At 55.0% G+C, this 25,290-nt stretch overlaps 8 protein-coding genes and 1 pseudogene across 9 annotated transcripts, besides 1 other annotated feature; 5 read left to right on the plus strand and 4 right to left on the minus strand.

Annotated features, from left to right (window-relative positions):
• Nucleotides 1–1,909: 1,909 nt before the first annotated feature.
• On the plus strand, nt 1,910–3,492 carry NCS57_00577300 (1,3-beta-glucanosyltransferase; the record flags this gene model as incomplete). Its single annotated transcript, XM_053055682.1, has 3 exons — nt 1,910–1,915; nt 2,003–2,302; nt 2,356–3,492. 3 exons carry the CDS (start codon nt 1,910–1,912, stop codon nt 3,490–3,492), a joined length of 1,443 nt encoding a protein of 480 aa, XP_052914637.1.
• A 774-nt stretch (nt 3,493–4,266) lies between these two features.
• NCS57_00577400 (uncharacterized protein) lies at nt 4,267–5,006 on the minus strand (the record flags this gene model as incomplete). The annotated part of the gene is made up of 3 exons (XM_053055683.1): nt 4,267–4,713; nt 4,802–4,836; nt 4,889–5,006. The coding sequence occupies 3 exons, from the start codon at nt 5,004–5,006 to the stop codon at nt 4,267–4,269; spliced, it is 600 nt and encodes a 199-aa protein (XP_052914638.1).
• A 1,351-nt stretch (nt 5,007–6,357) lies between these two features.
• NCS57_00577500 (ATP citrate synthase) lies at nt 6,358–8,215 on the minus strand (the record flags this gene model as incomplete). Its single annotated transcript, XM_053055684.1, has 2 exons — nt 6,358–7,386; nt 7,775–8,215. 2 exons carry the CDS (start codon nt 8,213–8,215, stop codon nt 6,358–6,360), a joined length of 1,470 nt encoding a protein of 489 aa, XP_052914639.1.
• A 3,345-nt stretch (nt 8,216–11,560) lies between these two features.
• On the plus strand, nt 11,561–13,630 carry NCS57_00577600 (annotated as a pseudogene). Its single transcript has 2 exons — nt 11,561–12,046; nt 12,104–13,630.
• Nucleotides 11,561–13,630: a sequence feature.
• Nucleotides 13,631–14,535: 905 nt separating this feature from the next.
• Nucleotides 14,536–15,292, plus strand: NCS57_00577700 (Ribosomal-L30 domain-containing protein; the record flags this gene model as incomplete). The annotated part of the gene is made up of 2 exons (XM_053055685.1): nt 14,536–14,795; nt 15,187–15,292. 2 exons carry the CDS (start codon nt 14,536–14,538, stop codon nt 15,290–15,292), a joined length of 366 nt encoding a protein of 121 aa, XP_052914640.1.
• A 52-nt stretch (nt 15,293–15,344) lies between these two features.
• Nucleotides 15,345–17,667, minus strand: NCS57_00577800 (Chromatin modification-related protein EAF3; the record flags this gene model as incomplete). The annotated part of the gene is made up of 4 exons (XM_053055686.1): nt 17,092–17,667; nt 15,745–16,016; nt 15,575–15,690; nt 15,345–15,517 (listed from the first exon to the last, which is right to left on the minus strand). Exons 1-4 carry the CDS (start codon nt 17,494–17,496, stop codon nt 15,345–15,347), a joined length of 966 nt encoding a protein of 321 aa, XP_052914641.1. The 5' UTR covers nt 17,497–17,667.
• Nucleotides 17,668–19,479: 1,812 nt separating this feature from the next.
• NCS57_00577900 (uncharacterized protein) lies at nt 19,480–20,100 on the plus strand (the record flags this gene model as incomplete). Its single annotated transcript, XM_053055687.1, has 2 exons — nt 19,480–19,776; nt 19,840–20,100. The coding sequence occupies 2 exons, from the start codon at nt 19,480–19,482 to the stop codon at nt 20,098–20,100; spliced, it is 558 nt and encodes a 185-aa protein (XP_052914642.1).
• Nucleotides 20,101–20,289: 189 nt separating this feature from the next.
• On the minus strand, nt 20,290–21,199 carry NCS57_00578000 (uncharacterized protein; the record flags this gene model as incomplete). Its single annotated transcript, XM_053055688.1, has 3 exons — nt 20,290–20,356; nt 20,406–20,820; nt 20,899–21,199. The coding sequence occupies 3 exons, from the start codon at nt 21,197–21,199 to the stop codon at nt 20,290–20,292; spliced, it is 783 nt and encodes a 260-aa protein (XP_052914643.1).
• Nucleotides 21,200–22,249: 1,050 nt separating this feature from the next.
• NCS57_00578100 (TFIID-20kDa domain-containing protein) lies at nt 22,250–24,529 on the plus strand (the record flags this gene model as incomplete). Its single annotated transcript, XM_053055689.1, has 2 exons — nt 22,250–24,223; nt 24,275–24,529. The coding sequence occupies 2 exons, from the start codon at nt 22,250–22,252 to the stop codon at nt 24,527–24,529; spliced, it is 2,229 nt and encodes a 742-aa protein (XP_052914644.1).
• Between the last annotated feature and the right edge of the window lie 761 nt (nt 24,530–25,290).

Here is a 25,290-nt window from a genome sequence, read left to right on the forward strand (position 1 = left end):
CCCAGCCGCCACAGGGAGCTCCAGATAGAACCCCTGAGGGGACCATACCTAGGTAGATAGCGACACAGAAACAAAGAAATCTATTGGAGAGCTGGCAGGCGGAAGCAATCGTCCAAAGAAGACGGCGCGGCAACTCGTCTGAAAGGCCAGTCACTGCACTGGAGTAAGGGGTGGTAGGACCCTTGCCCTTGCATCGACAGGGCATGAAGCGACCTAGCTCGATGGTGGTGGTTAATTTATGGGCAGCCGGTAGCCAAGCTTCGAAGCGCCTGGGCGGGATATCGTGACCATTGGATGCGGCATGGTGGCACACACGGCGGAGAGCAACCCTTAATGAGCCTGGGAAGAAAAAGGGGGCACACTGGATACAGGCGCCGGAATGAGAGACAGACCTGGATCACCAGCGAGTTTAAACTTGAGACATTGGCCTGGGGCATCGCTTCTCTCTGACGCATTCGACTCTGAATGACTTGTTGCTCAGCACCAGAATGCATTTTCGGGTAGAATGCCAGTCTCGGACGGAGGTTACACGGGCAATCTTAACAACCTAGCAGAGTATCATCATACCGACTTGGGTCGGGGGAGCAGCACGTGGTCTGCTTCAACATGAAGGACGATACTCCGTACCTTACCGTCAAATCTCCCTCTCGCCGCAAACAAACGAAGCTATGCCGGGACCTGGGAGCCATCACCCGAGACTTAGAATTGGGCCAAGGTCTCGGCAGCAAACCCAATCTTAAGTTGGAGCGGTAAATATGATGGAGATCGTCGAGGCCATCACGTAGACCCATGCCTCACCGACAGGAGCCAAGACGAGGCGCCGAGCGTCGACTGCGACGCCGAGGAAGGCGCAGCGACGGTGAGGAGAGTGAAGCCCAGAGTGAGAGTCGCGACAAGTGTCTGGACGTGAAATTGTAAGTCTACGTTTTGGGAATGGTGGCAACCCCCCCGTCCGGGCCCTGGACAAAACGTGGTGGGACCAGGAACGCTCCAACGGCGATTCGTCACTGGGCGGCGGCCAGTGGTTGAGGATTCTCCATGGCGTCCAGTGGTCTTCTGTCTTCGCGCCCAGAAGACGGGACCGGTCTCAGTGGCACTCGCCAGTGGCTGGCGGCCATCTCTCGTATGGCGTCGGCGCAGGGTCTGGGCATGACCGGGGTCGGGCAGTAGGGGCCCCATGACAGCCAAGGGTCCTTACTGCATCTGGCAAGAGGAAGAATGATGATATGAGACTTGACCTTCTGGATGGTGTTGAGGCCTGTCTGTATTTCTGTTGTTGTGTAGAGTTCCTGTCCATGTGAAGTACGGCGGGATGGAGTCGTTCAAGACCCGGTCAAAGCCATGACCATAGCCAAGACCATAGGCCCCTCCACTTCATGCTGGTTAATGCCCAGAATGCCATGCCTCGCCATGGCCTTGGCCGCAATAGACTCGCTCGCAAATGTGATCAAGGAGTCCGTCCATCCATCGTCGGGAGCCCGTTCCCGTTTCGTATTTGAGCTTGCCTCTATCCGCTGTGCTTTGCCGCCTCCGTCCCGCTTGTGTCTCCAGTCCTTCCTTGTCACTGTCCATCACCTTCGACTTTAACCTTCTTCTTTTTCCTTTTCCCTCTTACTTCCCAATTTTCTCTCCTACCAACTCCATACGCTCCTTCCATCAAACGCCCGGTCCATAGTTCGGACTGCGGTTCTGCCTTTCGATTCTTGTCGTTCATTCCTTTTGCGACTCTTGCGCCTTTTCTCGTGCTCATCATTTGCCTCACTCAACACCACCACCAAAAACACTCGACCAACGTGAGCTGACAAGGAGCTATTTGCTTCTCCCGAGATCACAAGCGCCTGTGTTCGACCTTATTTCGCTTTTTTGAAAACACACCACCCGTGAGCGCTGTAGTAACCACATAGTCGCCATGCTTGTAAGTTGGATCTCGTCGCATCACATCGCGACAACTGCACCCCGCTGCTCTCGCCCGCCATTTCGGCCACTGACACGCCTCCTCTAGATCAACGCTGCCCTCATGGCCCTTGGGGCCACGGTAGTCAGTGCCGTCACTCCCCTCGAGATCCAGGGAACCGACTTCATCAACCCCGAGACTGGCAACAAGTTCCAGATCGTCGGAATGGCCTACCAGCCCGGCGGCAGCGCCGGCTACGACCCTGCCACTGGAAAGGATCCTCTGAGCCACAAGGAGGAGTGTCTCCGAGATGCTGCTCTGATGCAGATTCTGGGTATCAACGCTATTCGCGTCTACAACCTTGACCCCAACATCAACCACGACGAATGCGCCAGCATTTTCAACGCTGTAAGTCGTGCACACAACATCTACAGAACCTGTTGAACTGACATGACGCCCAGGCTGGCATGTACATGATGATTGACGTCAACTCACCCCTTCCCGGCGAGGCCATCACCTCCGAGAACCCCTGGGAAAGCTACTACACCGAGTACCTCAACCGCACCTTTGCTATCGCCGAGGCCTTTGGCAACTACCCCAACACCCTTCTCTTCTTCTCGGCCAACGAAGTCATCAACAACATCGAGACTGCCGAGGTTGTCCCTCAGTATCTCCGTGCCGTCACCCGTGACCTTAAGGGCTACATCAAGAACAACCTGAAGCGCCAGATTCCCGTCGGCTACTCCGCTGCTGATGTCCGCGAGGTCCTCTGGGATACCTGGAACTACATGCAGTGCTCTGAATCCGGCGACAAGAACGACATGAGCCGCGCCGATCTCTTTGCTCTCAACTCGTACTCGTGGTGTGGTCCCGAGGCCACCTACAAGAGCTCCTCCTTCGATAAGCTCACCGAGGGTTTCAAGGACACTTCTGTTCCCGTCTTCTTCAGCGAGTATGGCTGCAACAAGCCCCAGCCCCGATACTGGAACGAGACTCAGGCCATGTACGGAAAGGAGATGACCCCCGTCTTCTCTGGTGGCGTCGTCTACGAGTACACCGAGGAGGACAACAACTACGGTCTTGTCCAGATCAAGGGAGACACCCTCCAGATCCTCGGCGACTTCAACCGCCTCAAGAACCAGTTCGCTAAGATTGACTGGAAGGAGGTTCAGTCTCAGCCTGCCAGCAAGACCGCCCCCAAGGCCCCCGCCTGCAAGGCCAGCATCATTGAGGATGAGGGCTTCGACAACAACTTCACCCTCCCCGCCTACCCCCCTGGTGCTGACAAGCTGATCAAGAACGGCATTAAGAATGCTCCCAGCGGCAAGATCATCAAGATCTCGGACTGGAACGTCAAGCTCACTGTCAAGAACGCCGACGGTACCGAGATGAAGAACCTCAAGGTCATCCCTCTCGCCGACGACGAGTCGAACGCCGCGGGTAAGAACGAGGCCGACACTGGCAGCGAGACTGTCGAGAACAGCACCAGCTCGGACAACAGCACCAGCAGCGATGACGAGGAGGATGCCGCTGTCCTCACCCGACCCATGATGTGGGCTGTTGCCATTCCCCTGGCCGCCATGATGTTTGCTCTGTAAGCGGCACAGGGGTGGGATGGAAGTGCAAGAAGGAGACTAGGAGAGCATGATTTAAGCATTTGGTGTTTGGAGGGGAGTTACGTGCGCATTTTACTTCTCGAAAGATGCAAAGAGTTACACGATACCAATCGTCTGTCTTCACTGCGATAGGGAGGTGAAAAAACGGGCGATTTTGCTTCTCAGGTTTCTTGTTCCAGTGCCTGATTTGATTAGAAGGATCCTTGATGTTTCCCAGGATCCGAGTTGATTGCAATCAATACAACCTTGACTACCTACTTGCGCTTTGTTGTCTCGTATTGCCGTGTCCAACATTGACCATGCTCGATTGCCAAGTTGATCAAGATGGAGTAATGATTGCATGTGTATCAAGTCACTAGGCAGGAAAGGCATTTCAGGCTCCGACTTGCATTGCTATCAAATTATAGCTGGCTAGTGAACTCCGAGGACGACCCGCGTCCGGTGTGATAAGGGGATACCCCGAGGACTATCAGAGTCCAGTGTCGTAAAGTCATGCCCAGGAGACGACCAGCGTCCAGACTTGTAACGTGCTATCGATGCATTGAAGTTCATTTCGTGTTCACTCCTTGTGTTCCCTTCGTGCGTTCCTCGTGTATTCCTCGTGTGTTTACCTCAAGCTCGTCTTGTAACGAGATCCGTGCCGTACCAAAGTGTGCAGTGAGTAAGTGATGCTCGACATCATCGCGCTGGATCAACCCCAGAGCCAGGACAGGAGAGAGGCCACTGTCGACACACACCATGTCAGCGGAGGGGCATTCACTTCCTTCCGGGGTGCTCACAGAATGACTTTGGCTTAGCCTTCTTTTCCTCGGACTTGTCAGAGTCCTTGGAATCTCCACCATTCTCAGGAGACTGACGAGTCTCAGAGGCGGTCGTAGCCTGGAGGGCACTGTGGGAAGTTGAATCGGAGGTGTTCCGGGAAGAAGTTCCACGCCCACCCCGGTTGTTGGAGTTGTTAGTGACAGGCGCAGCGTTGCTGGACGTACCCGCCCAATCCTCACGTCGACTACCTGGGTAGTACTCTCCGAAGCTCCAGCCTGGATAGATGTCGCGATCGTAATCCGGTCGGAAACTGCGGCGGCAATAACATGCCCCGCACGCATCATGATTACCAACATCAAGTGCTCGACAGCACTTCATACAGCAACCAGGACCATTGTAGACATCGTCATCTTCATAGTTGTAAGAAGACATGACGAAGAGCTGTCATAACGTCAACAGGGGCTCGTGGTGATGGTGGAGAAGGGGCGAGGTGCTTACCTTGATGTGATAGATGACAGTGAGAGCTCACGAAGACAGTCGGGCTCTTGAGCCGATACAAGGGAACTGTAACGGGTTGGCACAAGGTGAGTGACGGTAGGGAAGCATCGAAACTTACCTTGTCGGGTCTTGGTAGCTGCTGACAGCGGAGTGTCAGGAGAACGAGGTGCGAGGCGGTACAGAGTGCTTTGCACCATGATGAGCAGCAGGAAAGGCAGCACGAAGCTGGGCATCATACCAGTGATGAGCTGAGGGCAGTCAAGTCAGTGAACCGACTTGGTGAGCGACAGCTCGGGGAGATGGGGCGAGCCCAGGGGCGACGTGAACGTTCCATAGACGCAACGAGGACCCGGCAAGGGCAAGCGTGAAAGGAAGAGCGTGTGCTTGGAAGAAGTGGACGAGGGAGAAGAGGAAAGAGGAGCGTGTTTGTGCAGACGGATCGAGTGTTGAGAAGATGAATAGAAAGAGAATGAAAAGAGGACAGCGTTTGTCTAAGGGAGGAAAAGGGTTTTTGTATTGTCCCCAACGATGACCCGCTTGCCTCATGGCATGACAACCACCTGCCGTGCATACTCTAGAGAGTCCTGGCGGCGTCCTGCATTTCCAGGCGTCTTAGGGTCTGGATTGCGTCAACACCAGGACACTGGATGTCTCGGCGGCGGGAGCGTGATAGGCCGTCGACCCCTCCGTTCGCCGTCCCGAAGGGACCCCGGCCACCTATTGTGGGAAGGTCCGATCCGTTCGGTACCACGGCACATGACTTCCCAATGTGTAGGTGCCTCCTTCCCTCGTTTGCAAATGTTCACCCCCCTCTTTCACCCATCCCCTGGGTCTTTATTGAGGAAGGAGGTCATCACGGGGCGGGTCACTTGCGTCTCAACAATGACTCAACACTGTCACACGGACCAGCTCGTCTGGTTTAAGAGGGAAGGAGCCGTCCTCAAAGGAGAGGGACTGAGCTTGGATGCAGAAGGAGTCGGCAGACATATCTCGATCTTCAAGGCAGGAGCCATGCTATGGAAGTACCTGGGTACATACGGAACTCGGCTATCCATGGCCTGATATTCACATCCTACCTACGCGGAAGGTCCAATCTCGTGGGAATGGTTACGCAGACGATGATGAGGAGCGCTGTAGACTCAAGGCGTGTGGTGGTACAGCAAGCCTCACACTGAGACGGGCGAATAAGATATATCCGACTCCTGTTTCAGATATCATGTAAGTGGGAGTTGAACGGGACAAACAACCACGGGGAGAACTCGTTTGCTTGAAATGGGATAGAAGGAGAGAACAGACCGAGGATGAGAGAACATCATGCAGCTGAGCAAACGCATCAATCAACAATAAACACAAACGCAAGCACACAGAAAAACATCATTATGAGTGTCATCAAATCTATTAGCTTTCTTTCCGTCATAGAATACTGCCATACACGGCTTGGTTGACCCATCATCATCGGCCCCAAGCCTGGGAATTGCATCATCCGTTCTATCTTGCAGTACAAAAAGTCGTTCACTCCAGGTATCTTGTATATACCCGCGCCATCCCTTTATACCCGACTGACCACCCGGTCAAGATCTCTCCCCTTTAGCCCTGGAACTCCTGCGCCTTGCTCTCCTCCCACTTTCCGGGGATGAGAGCCAGGGGCACGATACCAGAGACGTGCATCTCAGGGCCAAAGATCTTGGCGTTGAGGCCGAGCTCCTGGGTGGCGGCCTTCATGTTCTTGAGGCCCTCCTGGTAGTTGGGGCCAGCACGTCGCACCCAGATCTGGACGTTGTGCTCGTTCAGCCTGGGAGCAAAGTCCCGCAGCGCCCGGATGACACCCTTGAAGGTGCTGGCGACGTTGGTGAAGTTGGCAATACCACCACCAATGAACAGGACCTTGCCCTTGTCGGACTGGGGAGCACGGAGAAGGAGGTCAAGGACGGTTCGGGCGTAGTGGTAGGTCTGGGACTCGGTGGGAGCACCAGAGTACTCGCCGTAGTTGGCAAGCTCATCAGCAAAGCCGGCAGAGGCAATGGCATCGGCGTAGACGACCGAGGCACCACCACCAGCGACCAGAGTCCAGATACGGCCCTTGGCGTTAAGGACGGTAAGCTTGAGAGAAGCACCAGTCTTAGCATCGAGGTCAGCGATGTAAGCCTCCTCCTTGGTCAGCTCACGGCCGAAGGGGGCAGGGAACTCCATGGGAGGACCAGCATCGATGTTGACCTTGTCGCCGGTAGAAGAGGCGACGTTGGTAAGGCCAAGGGCAGCAGGAGATCGGGCAATAGCCCACTTGACACCACACTCAAAGTCGGCAGTCTGGTCGAGCTTGGCAGCAAGATCCAGGAAGTGGACAGCAGCAGAGGTCTTGTCCTCGTTGGGGATCACCACCAGGGGGTTGATCTCGAGGTAGGTGAACTGGCAGTCGACATAGACGGCATACAGACGGGTGATGAAGTCGACGAGGACATTGTGGACGCCCTCGGGGACGTTCTTGAGGAGAGTAGCAGCAATCTCCTCGTTGGAGGGGTACTCAGCGAGGTCAACGGGGATCAAGAGCTTCTCAGCCTTGGCGTCAACATCACCGACATCAACACCACCCTCGTGGGTGAAGAGGATCCAGTCGCCCTATGGTCAATCGATATTAGTAAAAGCTCACACACGGAGATGGATCGGTGGTCCGGAGCATTCGGTAGATTTCCGACGGAGGGGCCCGAGCAGGCCAGGGGGCGGTCCGAAGGGTCCTTATCGCGGCATCCGTTCGCCCGTCGGTACAAAACAATGATTACCGGCAGAGCTTGAACGAACCCACAAATCCAGACCAGTTCGACTCTTGCAACGCCAAAATCACGAATACAAGTTGCCACAGGCCCCTTTCTCCTCCTGTACAATTTCCTCCTCTTGTCTTTTTTCATTGACTCTCTGGTGAGCCTTGCCGTTGAGACCCCCGAACACTCGTCCGGAGTACCAACCCAAATCGGAACCAAGATCTGAGGAACAAGAAACTTCAACTTACATCGCGGACCGAGTTGATGTTGATGTAGTACTCGGTGTCTTGAGGGTGAGGGACGAAAGGCTCAATGAGGAATTGCCTCAAGACGCCAGTGGTGTGCTCAACCTGCTGCTCCTTGCCGGCTCGCTCAGCAACCCAGGCCTTGGCCTCAGCCCAGGTCTTGTTCAGGGCAAGGAGACCGCTCTTTCCTCGTCGCTTGATGAGCTGATCGGGCTTTGCGACGAACTTGGCGTCGGACTGGAGGAGCCAAGGGTAGGTGACCTCGGCCTGGTTCAGAATGTCATCGACGTTGGCATCCTCGGGGAAGTACAGCGAAGCCAGTCTGGTAGGAGGGTTGTGCTTGGCGGGAGGAGGAAGAGGACTCGGCTTGATGACGGGAGCACGAGTGAGGTGGTAGTTGAGGATGGCCTTGCCGTCGGCCTCGAGGATCGACTTGGCGGACATTTTGGATTATGAGAATGGGAGATGAACGGGAAAAAAGGTGAGTATGGAATGAGCTGGCAAGTGTCTGCTTATTCCTTTTTCTTGTTCAATTCTAGACCGAGGAAACTGGTCAGCGGTCGAGTTCGGCGACAAATGGATGGATGGATGACGGCTCGCAAGTGCGCAATTGAGTTGCAAGTTCAACTTCAAGATGGAGCTGGAACTACAGCCAAAGCTACTCGGGCGCGAAGAGTGGATATTACGAGGACGAGTCTGGCGCGGCAATCAAGGCCTCAGGGAAGCAATTGCGATTGCGATTGCGACAACTTGTCCAGATTGCACGATGCGAGGGTCGGCGGGGAAGAGCTCACTCACCACTGAAGCGGACTGCGACAATGAAGTTGAAATTGGCGATTGAGAAGAACTCTGCAACAGGAAGCGAGAAGCAGAGATTATGACGACGAGATGAAGGCGAAAGAGGAGGGAGAGAGGATGCTTCAGATCAAGACGATGGGAGGATGAGAAGAGCAAAGAAAGAGGCGGGACGGCACTGAGTGAGGTGAGCTCTCTCGAAAAAACGAAGCTCCCAGGATTTTGGCGCCTCAAAGGGGAAGATGCGGGTGGAGTGGAGGGGTTGGAAGGGGGGGAGGGGGCGCGACAACCTGGCGGGCTCTGGGGCGGGCGGTCAGTCTGTACCTTGGGTACCTGGAGTGACAAGCTCGGCCAGCGCGTGGCCGAGGTACCTGGGCCCTGGAAAACCGACATACCCGCGGTCGCCAAAATTCATTGGGGACTGTCATGGCTGCCCGCCTGAAAAAGCGATGAGCTCACTCTGCGACATTCGAGGTACCGGTACATGTCGCCTTGTCACTTTGGCCCCCCATGCTGAGGACACTGGATGGAAGCTGTTGAGGACCAAGTGGACCAGGGGCGACACCTTACGTACGACCAGTTGACTCGACAAACCGCCGAAAACCGCAGCAACCATTTTGCACGCTACCTACGAATGGAACCCAGGTCAATTTCCCGCCACGGTGCTCATTTGCCCAGGAGCTTCTATCAGCTTCTCGGCATTATTCTTCTCTCTGCACTTTCTTTTGCGGGAGAGGGAAGCGTCGACGTTGACCGGCAACCAAACCGTTGAGCGGGGAGATGGTCTGCGGGAGCGAGCACCAGGGCAGGGCATCCGATGCAACCTGGGTCGAGGCTGGGGAAGTTTCCCGTCCCTGAGATAGGGAACGATTGGCTTCGGGTCCCGGGGATGGCTTTAGCGGTCGCGCCGGGTCTCAGAGCCCCTGATCAGACACCTTGAGCGCCACGAGGGCGACGCGAGACAAGTATTCTCGTGTTGCACGCTCGCTGCGGTGACTGACCGACCTTGCGGTGAGGTGAGGTGAGGTGAGCTTAAGGCAATCATCCTTGACCCGACTGGACCTGGAGGCTCCTGCCCATGTCCGGGCGCTGAGCAGATGGAAGGACGCACGGTGGCTGTTTTAGCGGGTGGTCAGTCCGTGGGCGCCACCCCCGACCTGAGGTACCCTGGCCTTAGCTCACTCTGCCCCTCCATCCCCCTCCAAGTGGATGGAAGCTCTCACTCAAGCTGTTCCATGGACAATCCAGTCCACTCTCACAAGCCCACAATGGCCGGCTGGCTACGGGATCAGAGTCTTTTCATCGCATCTACCTCCGACATTCGGTGGAGGTTTTTTCTGGCACAAGCGTACCTTATTGGAACTTCATGTTATCTGTGGAACATGAGTCGGATGGATCAGGAGAAGACAGTGGCTTCATCCCGCAGAGGCTGACCGTCGAGTTTCATTTCTTGGCGACACACCAAGCCAGGCGGACCCTTGTGCTTGTGGGAAGCCAGCAACCCTTGGTCCATCTCTGCACTGCGCTGCAGCGATTCATTGCCGCCATTTCATTCACTCTGTATCATCCCTGAAAAAGGGCATGGGATTGGGACAAGATGACATGCCACCACACCACCAGCAAACACACAAGCGAGAGCTGACTGTTCTGCGGTGGCTGACTGGCCGCCCTGCCTCCTGAAATAGGGGCTTACGACATCCCGAGGATGCCTTTCAGGTTCATGCCGACGATCTGGTGAGATCTTCGACAACCAAGGGCAATACAGGGAATGGGGTTGGCTGCCAGTTGGAGGCCAGATTAACCCCTCGTCTCACGAAACCCGGGCGAGCATCCTTCTTGTCTCTCCCACCCGAAACCAGAGACAGAAAAAAGTCCGCCTGGGCTCGGCATCAATCGTTTCAATGGGTCCCGTCTTGGATTGCAACGATTCACATCAACGTCTTGCAAGGTCTTGGGGCGGCTATGGTGGGGGACAAGCCGCTATCGACGCCTCTCCCAATCCAACTGGAACTGGCAATGGTCCCCTCACGCCAAGTACCGGTACCTGGGCTTGGAAGCTTGACAAGCTCAATCGCAAACCACAAAAAGGGACATGGATTCAACAGATCAACAAGAAAAAAAAAAGAGGACCCCGAGTACAAGCGAATCCCCAAAGAAAAGCTGGATCTCTTCCCCAACTGGCTGGACGGTGAATTCATGCACCATCCATGACGGGAGCCATTGACCGTTCGCAGGCAGAGGCTGAGGCTAGTTAATTCCATTCCAGGTCAGACGAGGTATTTCCTACTTTGGCAATTAGACCAGATTGCCTTGATGAGCCCTCGACACGACCCAATTGTTGGCCCAAGGGTGAGGTGAGTAAATCCCTCCGGTCTCTGTTTCTGGTGGTGTTGTGTTCTGCCTCCGAAAGCGCTCTCAAGTGGTTCAATGGATGGGTGAGAAACCTGGCGCATGTGGTGGCTAGTGCCAGGTACTTGAGGTACATGCTGCTGCACGGGGGGTCCCGCAGGGGTATGGTCCCGAGCATGTACCTGAGGTACCCGCTACCCGACCCCAAGCCTGCCATGTCCCAGCGGCGCCAGCCCGCCAACCCCACTAAATTTTTGTGGTGTGGGTGACCTCAGGTACCGCGGCCTCACTCATCGATCCCAGCAGGTGCTCTCCATCCCCGCCAGCTGCCGACAGCTTTGACGAGCCCGCCCGCCAACTTGGCCGTCCAGTAGAGAAACGTCCCGCCGTCTTTGACCCTTGAAAGTCAACCAAAAACCAAGCCCAGTTCATTCCTCCTGAATTCTCACTCACCTCCTCCCCGCCCCCTCGTCCCCTTCAACTGTCGCATCTCCTCATCCTCGAGCGTTTCTCTCATCCATTGCTCCTTCCTCTTTTCCTCCTCATACATCCTCCTCTCCGTCTAATTCCTTTGAGCCAACACTTCCCCCGGAGCTCAAAGCGTCTTCTTCCAGCTGCTGACACCATCTTCTGGTCCCTCCAGCGCTCAAACCTCCAGATCTCCCCATCTACACACAAGCGAGCTCGACATTCGCCATGGCTCCCGCTTCCTCCAGCAGCCTGTCGGCCAACGACAACATCCAGCGTTTCCCGGCTCCCAGCCGGCCGCTGAGCCCTCTCCCCGAGCATGCTCTCTTCACCGGCAAGACGCGATGCTTCGTCTACGGTCTCCAGCCCCGAGCCGTCCAGGGCATGCTGGACTTCGACTTCATCTGCAAGCGCGCCAAGCCCTCGGTCGCCGGCATCATCTACACCTTTGGCGGTCAATTCGTCAGCAAGATGTACTGGGGCACCAGCGAGACTCTGCTGCCCGTCTACCAGCAGGTCGAGAAGGCCATGAGCAAGCACCCCGACGTTGATGTCGTCGTCAACTTTGCCTCGTCGCGAAGTGTCTACAGCTCCACCATGGAGCTTATGGAGTTCCCCCAGATCAAGACCATTGCCATCATTGCTGAGGGTGTCCCCGAGCGAGTAAGTTGAACCAATTGCGCTCCAGAGCTTGAGCAATTGCTAACGCACAGTCCCCAGCGAGCTCGCGAGATCGCTCATGTCGCCAAGAAGAAGGGCGTCACCATCATCGGCCCCGCCACCGTCGGTGGTATCAAGCCCGGCAGCTTCAAGATCGGCAACACTGGTGGTATGATGGACAACATTGTCGCCTCCAAGCTCTACCGCAAGGGTTCCGTCGGCTACGTTTCCAAGTCTGGTGGTATGTCCAACGAGCTCAACAACATTATTGCGGGCAACACCGACGGTGTCCATGAGGGTATTGCTATTGGCGGTGACCGATACCCCGGTACCACCTTCATCGACCACCTGCTGCGATACCAGGCCGACCCCGAGTGCAAGATCCTCGTCCTCCTTGGTGAGGTCGGTGGTGTTGAGGAGTACAAGGTGATTGAAGCCGTTAAGCAGGGTATCATCACCAAGCCCATTGTCGCCTGGGCCATTGGTACCTGCGCCAGCATGTTCAAGACTGAGGTCCAGTTCGGTCACGCCGGTTCTTTCGCCAACTCTCAGCTTGAGACTGCTGCCATGAAGAACGAGAAGATGCGTGAGGCTGGTTTCTACGTCCCCAACACTTTCGAGGACCTCCCCAGCGTCCTCAAGGAGGTCTACGACGGCCTTGTCTCCAAGGGCACTATCGTCCCTCAGCCCGAGCCCGTCGTCCCCAAGATCCCCATCGACTACTCTTGGGCTCAGGAGCTTGGCCTCATCCGAAAGCCTGCTGCCTTCATCTCCACCATCTCCGATGACCGTGGTCAGGAGCTCCTTTACGCCGGTATGCCCATCTCCGACGTCTTCAAGGAGGATATTGGCATTGGTGGCGTCATGTCACTGCTGTGGTTCCGCCGCCGCCTGCCCACCTACGCCTCCAAGTTCCTCGAGATGGTCCTCATGCTTACTGCCGACCACGGTCCCGCCGTGTCCGGTGCCATGAACACCATCATCACTACCCGTGCCGGCAAGGACCTCATCAGCGCCCTTGTTTCTGGTCTGCTGACCATTGGTTCTCGATTCGGTGGTGCCCTTGACGGCGCCGCTGAGGAGTTCACCCGGGCTTTCGACAAGGGTCTTAGCCCCCGTGAGTTCGTCGACAGCATGCGCAAGGCCAACAAGCTCATCCCCGGTATTGGCCACCGAATCAAGTCGCGAAACAACCCCGATCTGCGTGTCGAGCTGGTCAAGGAGTACGTTCTTGCCAACTTCCCCAGCCACAAGCTCCTCGACTACGCCCTCGCTGTTGAGACTGTCACCACCTCCAAGAAGGACAACCTTATCCTGAACGTCGATGGCTGCATCGCTGTCTGCTTCGTCGACCTTCTCCGCAACTGCGGTGCCTTCTCTGCTGAGGAGGCCGAGGATTACCTCAAGATGGGTGTTCTCAACGGTCTCTTCGTCCTCGGCCGAAGCATTGGTCTGATTGCCCACTTCCTCGACCAGAAGCGCCTGCGCACTGGTCTCTACCGTCATCCTTGGGATGACATCACCTACCTCCTCCCCAACCTGCAGCAGGGTGGCGGCGCTGAGGGCCGTGTCGAGGTTTCTCTTTAAAGGAATGTGGAAAACAGTAATGCAACGGGGGATAAGAGGCTGGGTCGTGCAATGATGATTTTGTGCCGACCCAAATAGACGTGCCGCGGAAGACGGCGGTCTGTATGAGATTTCCAATACAATGTAACTAGTGCAGGAGGCCGCAAGATGGCGCTCCTTATTACTCGCTTGAACTTATAGACATGAATGTTGATGTTTGCAATGAATATTTGTCCATGTGCCTATCATTGAGTAACGCCGGTGATTAGAAGTTGTTGAATGCTTCATAATGAATCCCATCGTTCGGTCGGTCACCGTCTGAAAACGACATCAGATGCAGTCATGATGTCTAGGCCATGCACATGTTGGCTTATATCACCTTCCCCATGGGCATCTAACGTGATCTTCGGGAGCCGAGCGGGAACATAAACGGGGCCCCGTGAATTATTCTGCTGGTACCACAGAGGTTGCTAGAAGTACCGTCGGTGTACCTATCTTGTCCTTCCAATTGTCAACGTCTGGCCTTCATCCTATATTTCATCACGTGCCTCCATCATGAGAATGTTGGAGAGATAAGATAAGTGAGTGGTGCGTGGTCACATGACACCCCTCATACGGCGGAATTGACACCGGTCCTGGCGGAAAAGGCTTGGCGTCGGTGGGTGGATTTTGACGTTGGTCCGGCTTGTGCTTGCTTGAACGAGGACGACCGACGAGACGAGACGTGAACGGCGGGCTGCTGTATCCCTCTCCAACTGCACAAGAGCGCATGTTTATGCCATTGATGGTAAGGTAACGCCATTGCCGTACTCGAAGAACCTATTCTCATACGACAATTGCTCCAGACATAGCACTCAAAAACGAACCTCACCTCCGAAAACCGTCTCTACGAAACCTCCCTCTTCCCAACGACAAGAAGAACCACAATGTCCTACTTCCGCATCACCCTCCACCGATCCGCCATCGGCCTCCCCGAGCGGACACGCGGCGTCCTTGCGGCCCTGGGCCTGCGCCGCCGCATGCAGACCGTCTTCCACCCGGTGCACCCCCAGTTCGCCGGTATGATCCTCAAGGTCAAGGAGCTGGTGCGCGTCCAGGAGGTGGACCGCCCGATGAGCAAGCAGGAGCTCAAGGCGACGCGGACGCCGGACAAGGGGTTCTATATCGAGAAGGCTGTGCCGCGGATGTGAGGGGATACCAAGAGGAAGATGTGAAAGGGAAAAGGGAAAAAGAGACTGGGATTGTACCATACTGTAACGACATTCTGTACAAAAGACGGAGCCGGCTATGCGACGTTGGCTCTGTAGGGAGGATAGAATCACGACAAATCACAATGTGTGAAAGACTACAACATGATCACGACTTGACACAGCCTGTGCCTAGATAAGCTTGAGCATATTCAGGCACAATGGCTCAATCCCAAATAGAGCAGAGACACGTTGAAACAAGGTATTATTACGAAAGCTTCCAATTATCCTACACCACCCAACCTCCGCCTATCTCGACCGAATTCCTGTATTGCTCCCCAAAAGAGGCCGTCGCAGAGGCTCAAAGTTTCTCTCTCCTGTTATGTGTAGCTCAAATCTTGTGGTCAAGCTTGTTCGGTTCATCCTGTACCTGGACGTGGAGAAACTGAAGCAAGCAGACAAGCTAGCAAAGGCAGTTATCCCCCCTAAAGCGTAGTGATCAAGGTCGGTTTACTGCCTCGCAAAGATGATCCCAAGGCGTGTCGGGTTTAGAAGCTGCGAGCCTTGTCGATGTAGTCCTGAGAAGGGGTCTCGTACTCGCTGACAAAGTAGTTCTCGCAGTTGCGTCCAAGCCAAACGTTGAACTTGCCAATCTCCTCCCGGAGTCGCGAAACGGACTGTTGATCCATGTTGGTTTGCGCCAAGAGCTCAGGGAGGGACACTGCGCAAAGATTAGTCAGTCATTGATTGTATTCGAGTGCAAGAGTGTGTCACGTACCAATCAAACGAGCGAGATGCTCGGCGCCGTAGACATCACAGACTGTCTTCGTCGCAGAGTCGGACTCTGCATTCTCCCACATTTTGCGGAGGTCCATGAACTGGTGACGCTCGAATCTGAACACTCATTAGCCATGCGATTTCTCTTGACAGGCAGGGAACGAAACGTACCGGTACAGGAGAATCCTGCTAAGGGCCTTCTCAAAGTACTCACGGAATCCGGCAACGACTTCTTCGAGGATATCCATGCTGGAGGATCCTTCTTCTCGATGGGGTCGCTCATGGGCCAGATAGTCGTCCAGAATCTTGCTCACTGGCTTAGAGTGAGGAAGGGGGACGAGTTGGTTGTTCTTGGTGATATTCTCCCAGTCGTCTACCAGCATAGCCTGAATGTGGTCGGGTATCGGGATATTGATCATGGGCTTGTTGTGAAAGGAGTCCTCCTACCGAAGAGTTAGCGAAGCACATGGTGGAGGTCAAGCGATGGAAGTGAAGCCGAAAAAAGAACCAAAGTATGCATGTAGGCAGGGCAACATGAAAGTCAAATACGATTGGGGTGGTGTGTATCTACCGTCTCAAGAGACTCAAGGGATTCAAGGGGGGGAGGCGACGGCTGCTTTGGTTTGGCCCGAGACTTGGGCGACCTGGAGGCTGTCGAGCGACGCTTCCTAGATGTCGTGGTTGTGACATCGATAGTCAGGGGGCTGCTTTTCCTGGACTCCTTCACATAACGGTGGTTGGGAGGCGGGAGACAAGTGAGATGGTCAAAGGGCTCGCGAAGCCTGGCGATTCTCACTCTCTTTCGCCCACGGCTGCCGCTGGACAGAGAAGAATAGGGAGAGGGAGTGGACTCGGGCGAGAAAGTCGTTTCTGGGGAGCCTCGAGCATTTGATATCGGGAAATCCTGCCGAGCAGGAGGAGGGCGAACAAGAGTCATTGTGTTGAGTCGCCGGGGTGGAAATGTGTGTGCAGATGAGAATGCAAAAGAAGGAGACGATTCGCAGGAGAGAGAGGTGTGAAGAATGTTGGGGGGAGAGAAGAGACCAAGCAGGTGCCTGGATGAAAAGAAAAATGATTTGGCGGGGAAATAATATGAAGTAGGCAGTTCTGCAAGATGCAGGATAGAATTTACCTATTTGAGGTGGGCAAAAACTGAGGTGCGATGCGATGCGATGCAGTGCAGTGGCAGTTTGATAGGAGGTAGGTAGCCAAAGGTTACAGGTCACGGAGCAGAACAAGCAGCCTTGGACACTGTCACAACACTTACTGGCTGACCATGGTTCGTGATAGAGCCGCAATTCTCCCCCGATACTTTCAGAGGGCCAATCTAACTTTAGAGGCCATCACGAGCCAGTCTACTAGGCTGAAGCTCATCTGTACTCCCTCAAGGCACTTACCAGAGGTATGAGTGTCCTCACACTGCATCCCGCAACTCTGAGGGTGCTGATCAAGGACTTCGTGAGATTATAACAAAATGACTGGGAAGTAGAAGCAATACAAAACAGGTGGAGATCTTACCTGCTCGAGTTCCCAGTCCTTTCCGCGTCTGCCTCCTCGGCTTCCTTGGATAGTGGCGGACCCGGATCGCTCTTCGCTGACCCTGGCGGATTCCGCACCGCTCCGTAGGCCCTTCTTGGGCTGCTTGGCACTTCTCTGCAGGTTGTGCTTCAGCTGGGCGTGAAGCTGGGCGGCGAGCTCTTTGTGCTCGTCGTCGAAGGGTCGGATACGGTCAACCAGGACCCAGTCGTCCCAGGTGTTCTTCCACCCTTTGTAGTGCACCTTGTACTTGTACCCGTCTCCGGGCTTCTCACCAGCCTGCACGTCCATGATCTTGGCCTCGTAAAGCATGTCCATGTGAAAGCAGAGGACTTTTTCGTCCTTGCTGAAGGGGGGCGGCGCCGGCTGTTGTCTAGCAGGGGCCATGATTCTGGCTGGCAAAGGAGCCCAGAACTGATGCTGTGGATGCGCAGAAGAGAGAAAGGGATGGTTCAGGGGTATATAGACCAGTTGAAATGTTGCGTATGATAAAGCCTGGCGATCTGGTTGCAGGCGTTGATAGTTCCAAGGTCCAAACGGGGATGTTGAGGCTGTGGACGGGGACGGATGCAGTACAGTGTTTTCCAGCCCAGGGACACAGTAGGTCGCGTTAATAGGACAATGCCCCGACCTTTTTTTGGTTGACGCGACGCGCCTGGGACTCCTGCAATGGCGGGTGCGATAAGATAAGCCTCCACCTCTAACCAGTCCGTGGGGTGGCCCCTTGAACATTTGGAGTGACTGTTATTCAGTAACTGGAGAGTCACCCCCTGTAAACCATCAACAGCCATCATTAACTCGGATCCCTTTCCATGGCCAATTCGCCCCAGCATCCTCTGCCTCTGTTCACCAAGCAGCTCTTCATTGTGGCTAGCCTACAAAATCACATCACTAACCCAGGCTGACCTTTCAACGGTACTCCTTGAGCATTTCAGCTGACGGCCCAACAGAATGAGCCGGGCATATGACCAAGACCTTTTAAAACTTCATAAATAACATTCACTAACAAGGAGATTAGAAGCCTGCGGTATCCTAAGTTATTTGAGCCACATGTCTGCTGTCGCTAATAGTCATATGGTCCAGCCTTGACCAGGTTTGTAGGGGGTCACGAATGTGGATGGAGATTTCAGCACTCTTTGAACACCCAAACCTACCGCCTTCAGACGTTGGGTCAATTGGCAAAGAATCATTAGGCGCCCTGATGACTCAAAAGAACACAAGAACCTTGAGTGTACCCATTTTTTGGGACGAGTTGATCAAGTGACTTTCTCTCTGTGTGCCCGTGTGCGGAATCCATGACTACCTATTCGTGTCAGGGCCAAGCACATGGGTTTTCTCACTGTTGTCACAGGTTTCCGGTGCCGACATATCCAGCACAATTTTTAGGTCCGCTAACCGCGAGAGTCTGCTTGTTGTCCATGTCCGAAGCGTTAAGGATCTCCGGGACGCTTCCAAGCGACTGCGCTGCTCCCTTATGGGATACAGCAGGTGGCAGGAAGAGGAGTTCTCGACCAAGCTAGGTCATTCACGACCCTCTAGACTACAATTTCCAATCAAGCCCGCCTCATGGGACCATATAACTCAGAGTGTTGAGATCGTCATCTATATCAGTACACGTCTTCTCAACCACATCCATGAAGGCGCCCAGCTCCCTTGTCACTGGCCACCCACGTCTGAGGATGAATGCGCACCTATCGATGATCGAGTATCTCAGATACATGCCCCCAGAGTACGTTATCTACCTATATCTAGTGGAAGGATCCTGAGAAGCAAGTCACTGCTGGTGGGCGAGGGGGGCCAGCAGTAGTATGCCTTCATGTAGCCGTGTCACTCCAGCATCAACAATCACTCATCAGCATATGAACTCCCAACTTGAAAGGATGTCGAGGTGGACCTGATGCTCGATCAGATAGAAGCCTTTAGCACTCTTAGTAGCCGTAATCTGAGCAGATCCCTTCTGCTACTACTGCCAAGCTTCAAGTAGGCGTCATCAGCGACATGATGATGTGCGTCGAATTGGGGATCAATAGGCCGTTTCTATATCTCGTAGATAGAAAGAGTTCCTAAGAGAAAATGAATATTGACTGGTCTTTGGTTCGCCGCTTTTCATTTTGGTGCAAATCTGGAAACGAAATTCAGAGCTAACATCCATGATAATAGCGGACAGTGCACAGTAACAGCATGAACACTGTATTCTGAATTGCGATTAGTGGAGACGGGCACTTAACGCGTCTTCTATCATTATCGACGCGTCTGCAACTTTCTGGCAATACTTGATCAATCTATGATCACAGCCATTGGTACTATTCTTTCCTCTTGCCATTGCCAATCCTCTCTTCTCGACAGGACGCATAATTGTTGACTGCGAAAATGGCGCCCACCGAAACCGAGATTCTCGCCAACTACCTCATCCAGCCGTCGGCTCTCACCGCCATCACGACTCTAGAGCAGTTCAAGGCACTATTCCCTCGGCCTTTACAGTCGGCGCCTCTTGTCCGAGCGCTCTTCCGAGATTTGCAATCCCAACGTACGGCGCTCCTCGACGAGGTCGCCGAGAACATTGCCGATGAGGCCAAGCGGGGAGTCAGCATGCGCCGCGAGGTTGTGCGGGCCAAGAGAGAAGCGGAGCGCGAAGATATGGATGCTGAGATTGAAATGGAACGAGCGGTGTGTTTCATCATTCCCCAACACAATATCTGACTTCAAGGGACTAACATGGATTTCGCACAGCTCTTTGGCGAAGCATCGGGTGCTGCGAGCGCCAAGCACACCCTCACCTCTGTGATCCCCGAGTTAGAGGGAGCAACCGGAGCACTCGAGGCCGAAATCGAGAAGTTGAAAGAGGAGGAGGCTGCACTTCTCGAGTCAGTACAACAGACGATCGGCGCACTCAGCGATCTACGATATGGCAAGTTCGCCAACGGTCAAATCAGCGAGGACATCATCGACGGCCTCAAGAACGTGGAAGCGGCTTGCCAAAACAAATCTTGAAGCGATTGAGGTTCTACCATGTCCCTCCACAACTAACGCTACAAGAAACAAAACAGCCAACCCTTGTCATGACGGGTCATATCAGAATTCTCGTATTATTGAGCGATAGTACCCCCGGCATTCGCTCATGGCATAAAACATCTTCAGATACCCATCATTCATTAACACCAATCCCTAAGCCTCTCCCACTTATTGGCGTCGAGGAGCAGCACCGGCCTGGGGGCGGCCGGCCACGTCAGGAGCCATGCGGCGGTTCCTATTCTATATCAGCATCAAAGTCATCATTGCTGGGCTTGAAAACTCACATCATGGTTCGGCTGCCAAAGGAGACGAGAAGCATGAACAGCCAGTTGGGAATCAGGCCGAAAGCCCACATGACGTAGCCGAAGGGGACGGCAAGACCGTTCTCAGCGGCCTTGCCGTTGAAGGGGTGGAACCAGCCATCAACGAGGATGAAGTCCTCCTTGTTACCAGAGGCCTGGAGGGCGACCAGGTCATCCGAGGTGGTGGTGGTCAGGTTGAGCCTCTTCTTGTAAATCTCGACGGGCGCAGGCTTGGGCAGCAGGTCAAAGATGTAGAGGCTGGCGGGGCCAGTAGACCACGAATTGCACAGGATGGGCTGGTTGTCGCAGTTCAGATAGGCCATGTGAGGGCTGTTCTCGAGAAGCGCGAACTTGGCCGCGGTCTCGTTGAAGGCCTGCTCGACGGTTCCGCATCGGCCTACGCTTGCGTGTTAGCTACTTTATCTATCGCAGCATGTCGCAAAGCGCATTGCGCATCACAAAGGGTCAAACATACCGTAGCACGTCTTGTTTCCGCCAGAAATCAACAACCACCACTCCTCGGGGGTGGTGGCATCAGCGGCGACGGGCTCGTAGAGGGTCTCCTTCCAGTTCTCGAGGGTCAGGATGTTGAGTCTCATGGCGCCAGCCTTGGCCTCGGCCGCAGCGATGGGATCATGGTGGCCTGGGTTGGGAATGTAGCCGCCAATCTGGCCGAGGAAGTTCTGGAACTGGGCCTTGTACTGGTCGACGGGAGAGTCCTGAGCGGCGGCGAGGGCGGGCAGAGCCGCGAGGACAGTGGAAGAGGAGAAGCGCATGATGGAGAACTGGATGATTATGGCCCTGATTAGGTACGGCGCGTGCTATCGACGGCTGGGGAGATGGATGGGAGAGGTATGAAAGGAGAAGAAAGAAAGGGAGAGCAATCTAATGGACAAGCCAAGAAGGAAGACAAGTGATGGAAGATGAACAGGTTCCGGTGGAGATGACGGGTTGGATAAAAGCCCCGGTGAAATTGGACTGCACGGGAAAAAGCTGGACCCTTGTATCGTTGGGGATAGATGCTTGCTACCCTTACTGTCTAGGGACCTACGGCGTAGCTACTGTGGTTAGTAGGTAGACTATGAACCATGACGGCGCCCATGATGCGATTCTGTTCCCCAGCCTTCCATGGATGGATGTCCGAATGGACACGGTTTCTCCCACTGGAATAACCGATTCGACAATGTTTACCTGCCAGCTCGAGCAGCCAATCGGTAAAGGCACAATGCACATGCCTCGGAATTAGGAAACCAATCGTCCAGCCCGTCAAAGGCACAGTAGCTCCGCTGCCTGCACTGCGAGCGCGCCCAGATGCTGCAACTCCCCGCGAGAAGGCGGTGATGCCACCTGTTGGATACCTACTGTAGTTCCAGTTCCAGTTCCTCCAACGTGCTTTAGCGCCAGCCAGAACCAGCTCCAGGGAGCTGGACAATCCTGGTCCTCCCCACAGGACAGCAGAAAGGGCCCATTGTAATCAGGCCCAACAAAGCCTCGGAAACAGGACGGGACTGTGAGACGGGAACGGGCAGGGAGTGTCAGTGTCGAACAAAAAGCGGGCGGTCCGACGTTTCTTCCGGGGAGCTCGGCGCGGCGCGTCTCAGACCTCCTGCCTGCCCGTTCTGACGTGAACATTCACGGACTGCGGCCGATTGAAACCTTCATCAAGGCTGCGGTCTTCGTGTATACCCAAACCCTTTGATCTACTTTCCGGAACGTATTCTATTGTATCGCGATATTCTCCTCTCCCGGCGCCTGGGCATATACATTTCCTAGCAACACAGAGCCCGTCGAATTGCCTAATTCGGACATCACCAACCACCGCCATCATGAACCCCCAGATGGGCCAGCAAGGCCAACAGCCTCAGGGCCAGCAGCCCCAGGGACAGCCGCCGCCCATGTATAAGCCGGCCCAGATTCGAAACCTTCCCACACTTAGCGACGAGGAGAAGTCCAAATACGAGCAGGGCCTCCAAGGTCTATGGAACAAGGCCGAGGGTTCACCTCCAAACAGCCCGGAGAATATCGCCGCGCGACAGAAGATCATCGAGTTCTCTAAGAAATTGATCACCAAGATCCAACAGCGCCGGGCCGCACAGCATCGTATGCAGATGCAGTTGCAGCAGCAGCAGCAGCAGCAAGGTCAAACCCAGCAGCAACCTCAAGGTCAGAATGCGCAACAGCAGCCTCGTCCTCAGGGAGTGCAGCAGGCGGCTGCCGGACAAGCGACACCTCAGTCACAACCTCAACAACAAGCAATGGGCGCCGCCGTAGCCCCAGCCGCCAACGCCAGCGCGCCGACACCGAATCCTCAAGCTGCCGCGACCGCCGCAACCACTACTCAGCCGATACCGATCCCCGAGCACATCATGAGCCATGTCAACAAGATGAACTTCCAGGCTCCGGCACAGCTGGCCGAGAGGTCTGGAGCCAGCGCTACTAGGTGGGTTGAGGAGATTAAGGAGCGATACGGTCGCGCCCTTATGACGATGGAGAGCAGCAAGCAGCGGGTGGCGCAGATTGATAAAATCATCAACGACCGAAATCAGGCCGGAAATCCCTTCAGCGAAGAGGAGATGAGGCAACTACAAATTCGGAAAGAGCGCCAGCTCAAGTCACACGCCGACGCCCATAAGTGGGTTGACAGTGTTCGCAAGCAGCAGACCAACCTCCAAGGTTCTATCCAGGCACAGGCAGCCACTCCTGCCCAACAAGCTGGTCAACAAGCTGCTGCTGCTGCCCAGGCTCAGGCTCAGGCTCAGACACAGGCTACCGCACAAGCACAAGCGCACGCACAAGCTCAGGCACAAGCACAGGCTCAGGCTCAGGCTCAGGCGCAGGCTCAGGCGCAAGCAGCACAAAACCAAGCGCGGGCAGGTCAGGCCCAAGCCAATCCGCAGAACAACGCGCAGACCACGGCTGCGCCTGTGAACGCGGCTATTGAGGCTGCCAAGCATCAAATAGCGGCTGGTCGCGCTTCTCCTGTCAATGGAACGCCAGGTGCTGCGCCAGCACAACAACAGGTGCGCCCAGCACAAGGAACTCCTCAGCCAGCCCAACAACAGCTGCCGCCTCAGCAACAACCGCAACAGCAGCAACAACAGCCAGCACCACCTCAGCCTCAACCTCAGGTCAAGCAAGAACCCCATACCGCCCCTGCAAATCCCTCGATGGTCGCCGCAGCGAGTCAAAGCCAAACTGGGACTCCTACCCAGAACACCCCCCGAATCCCTACGCCTCAGAATGCGGCGGCGGCAGCGGCAGCGGCCGCCGCTCCTGTTACGGCTGGAGGACCGACCCGGGCGCTCAGTCATTCGGCTGCCATGAGTCTCGCAAACCAGCGAGCTGCCAGCACTCCCGGCAGTGCCCAAGTGCCTGGTCAGCCTGCCAGTGCTGGGACACCGACACCCGGAAGTGCAGTGAATCAGGGTGTGATGGGGCCTAACGTACCGCAACAGCCACAACAAGGTCACCCTCACGCCCATCCACCACAACCTCAGCAAACACCGATGCAGTCTAAAATGCCTATCCCCAAGGTGCTCCCTGAGAAGGCCGTGGCCGTGCCTCAGGGAGTCGCAGTCGGAGGAGGTGTCAACACCGGGCGGCCTACAATGTCACAGGGAAGTGGCACGCTCGGCGGAGTTATGAATCAACCGGCCATGTCTAGAGTCCCAGCCTACAACCACGAGGCCGAGGGTGACCATGTTTTGAGCAAGAAGAAATTGGATGAGCTTGTTCGACAAGTTTGCGGAGGCTCTGCCGAGGGTCAGGATGGAAACCTGCTCACCCCCGAGGTAGAAGAGGTAAGCAAATTGACAGTTTGGGCACATCGGATGAAAGCTAACATAGTCCAGAACGTTTTGAACATGGCAGACTCATTTGTGGACAGTGTCCTCCATGCGGCGTGCCGAAACTCGAAGGAGCGTGGGTCTAAGGTACTCGAGATTCGAGATATCCAGCTCGTGCTGGAGCGCACATACAACATCCGTGTGCCTGGGTACTCGTCCGATGAGCTGCGTACCGTCCGGAAGATTCAGCCATCAACAGGTTGGATTGCGAAGATGAGTGCCGTCCAGGCGGCCAAGGTCATGCCGGGCAAGGGTGAATGAGGGAGAACACGACGTCGAGAAGACCGGAGGATGTTGTTAATTGTTGTGAACTACACGGTTTAGGGGCAGGGTGTCCTTTTTTGTTTTTGTTTTGGACTTGGGCGTTGGGCGTATACCCGTATCAAAAGGCGCAAAGGGATTTTGCGAGCATCGAGGACGTCACTAAATCGACGAGGGAGGTTGTTTATGGTTTAGAAGTGCCCCGTTGAGATGATTCAAGGTGAGTTCTAGCATAGGTAGTATGCAAGAATCTTGTTGAGACTGATTGGTTCCCCAAGCCGGTACTTTGGTAGCCCCATGACAGTAACACGAAGGTCCTAGAACTCTAGCCACAGGGTCGAGTCAGTTCACAGGGAGGTCTTCAGGGGAAGACAGCTATTCCCATAAAGGGGTGTAACAGATCACAGTGTGTCGAGTGCCATCATGGTGTCTTGTCGGCGCCCCATAATCGACACATTTAGTCGAATTAGAGAGACTGCCTAGTATCACTGGTGCTCGATAGGCGAAGTTGAAGTTTAGGTTGAAGTTATTGATGGTGATAACCAAAATTATGCATCACTGAACAAGATTGCATAACTCGCCATCCATTGTTTTTATGCCTCCCAAACTGGAATCGGTTGATTGCGCTGCAGGCAACATCGAAAACGTCACTGCTGAGAGCCCCACAAGGTGCCAGCTTATTAAGGTCCTCGCCCTTGGCCCTGAGACGCCAGGTACTGGTACCTGCGCTCGCACACAAAGAGCCGCACTTTGCCAGGTAC

This window comes from Fusarium keratoplasticum, chromosome 4 (assembly GCF_025433545.1).
Source record: "Fusarium keratoplasticum isolate Fu6.1 chromosome 4, whole genome shotgun sequence".
Lineage (NCBI taxonomy): Eukaryota > Fungi > Ascomycota > Sordariomycetes > Hypocreales > Nectriaceae > Fusarium > Fusarium keratoplasticum.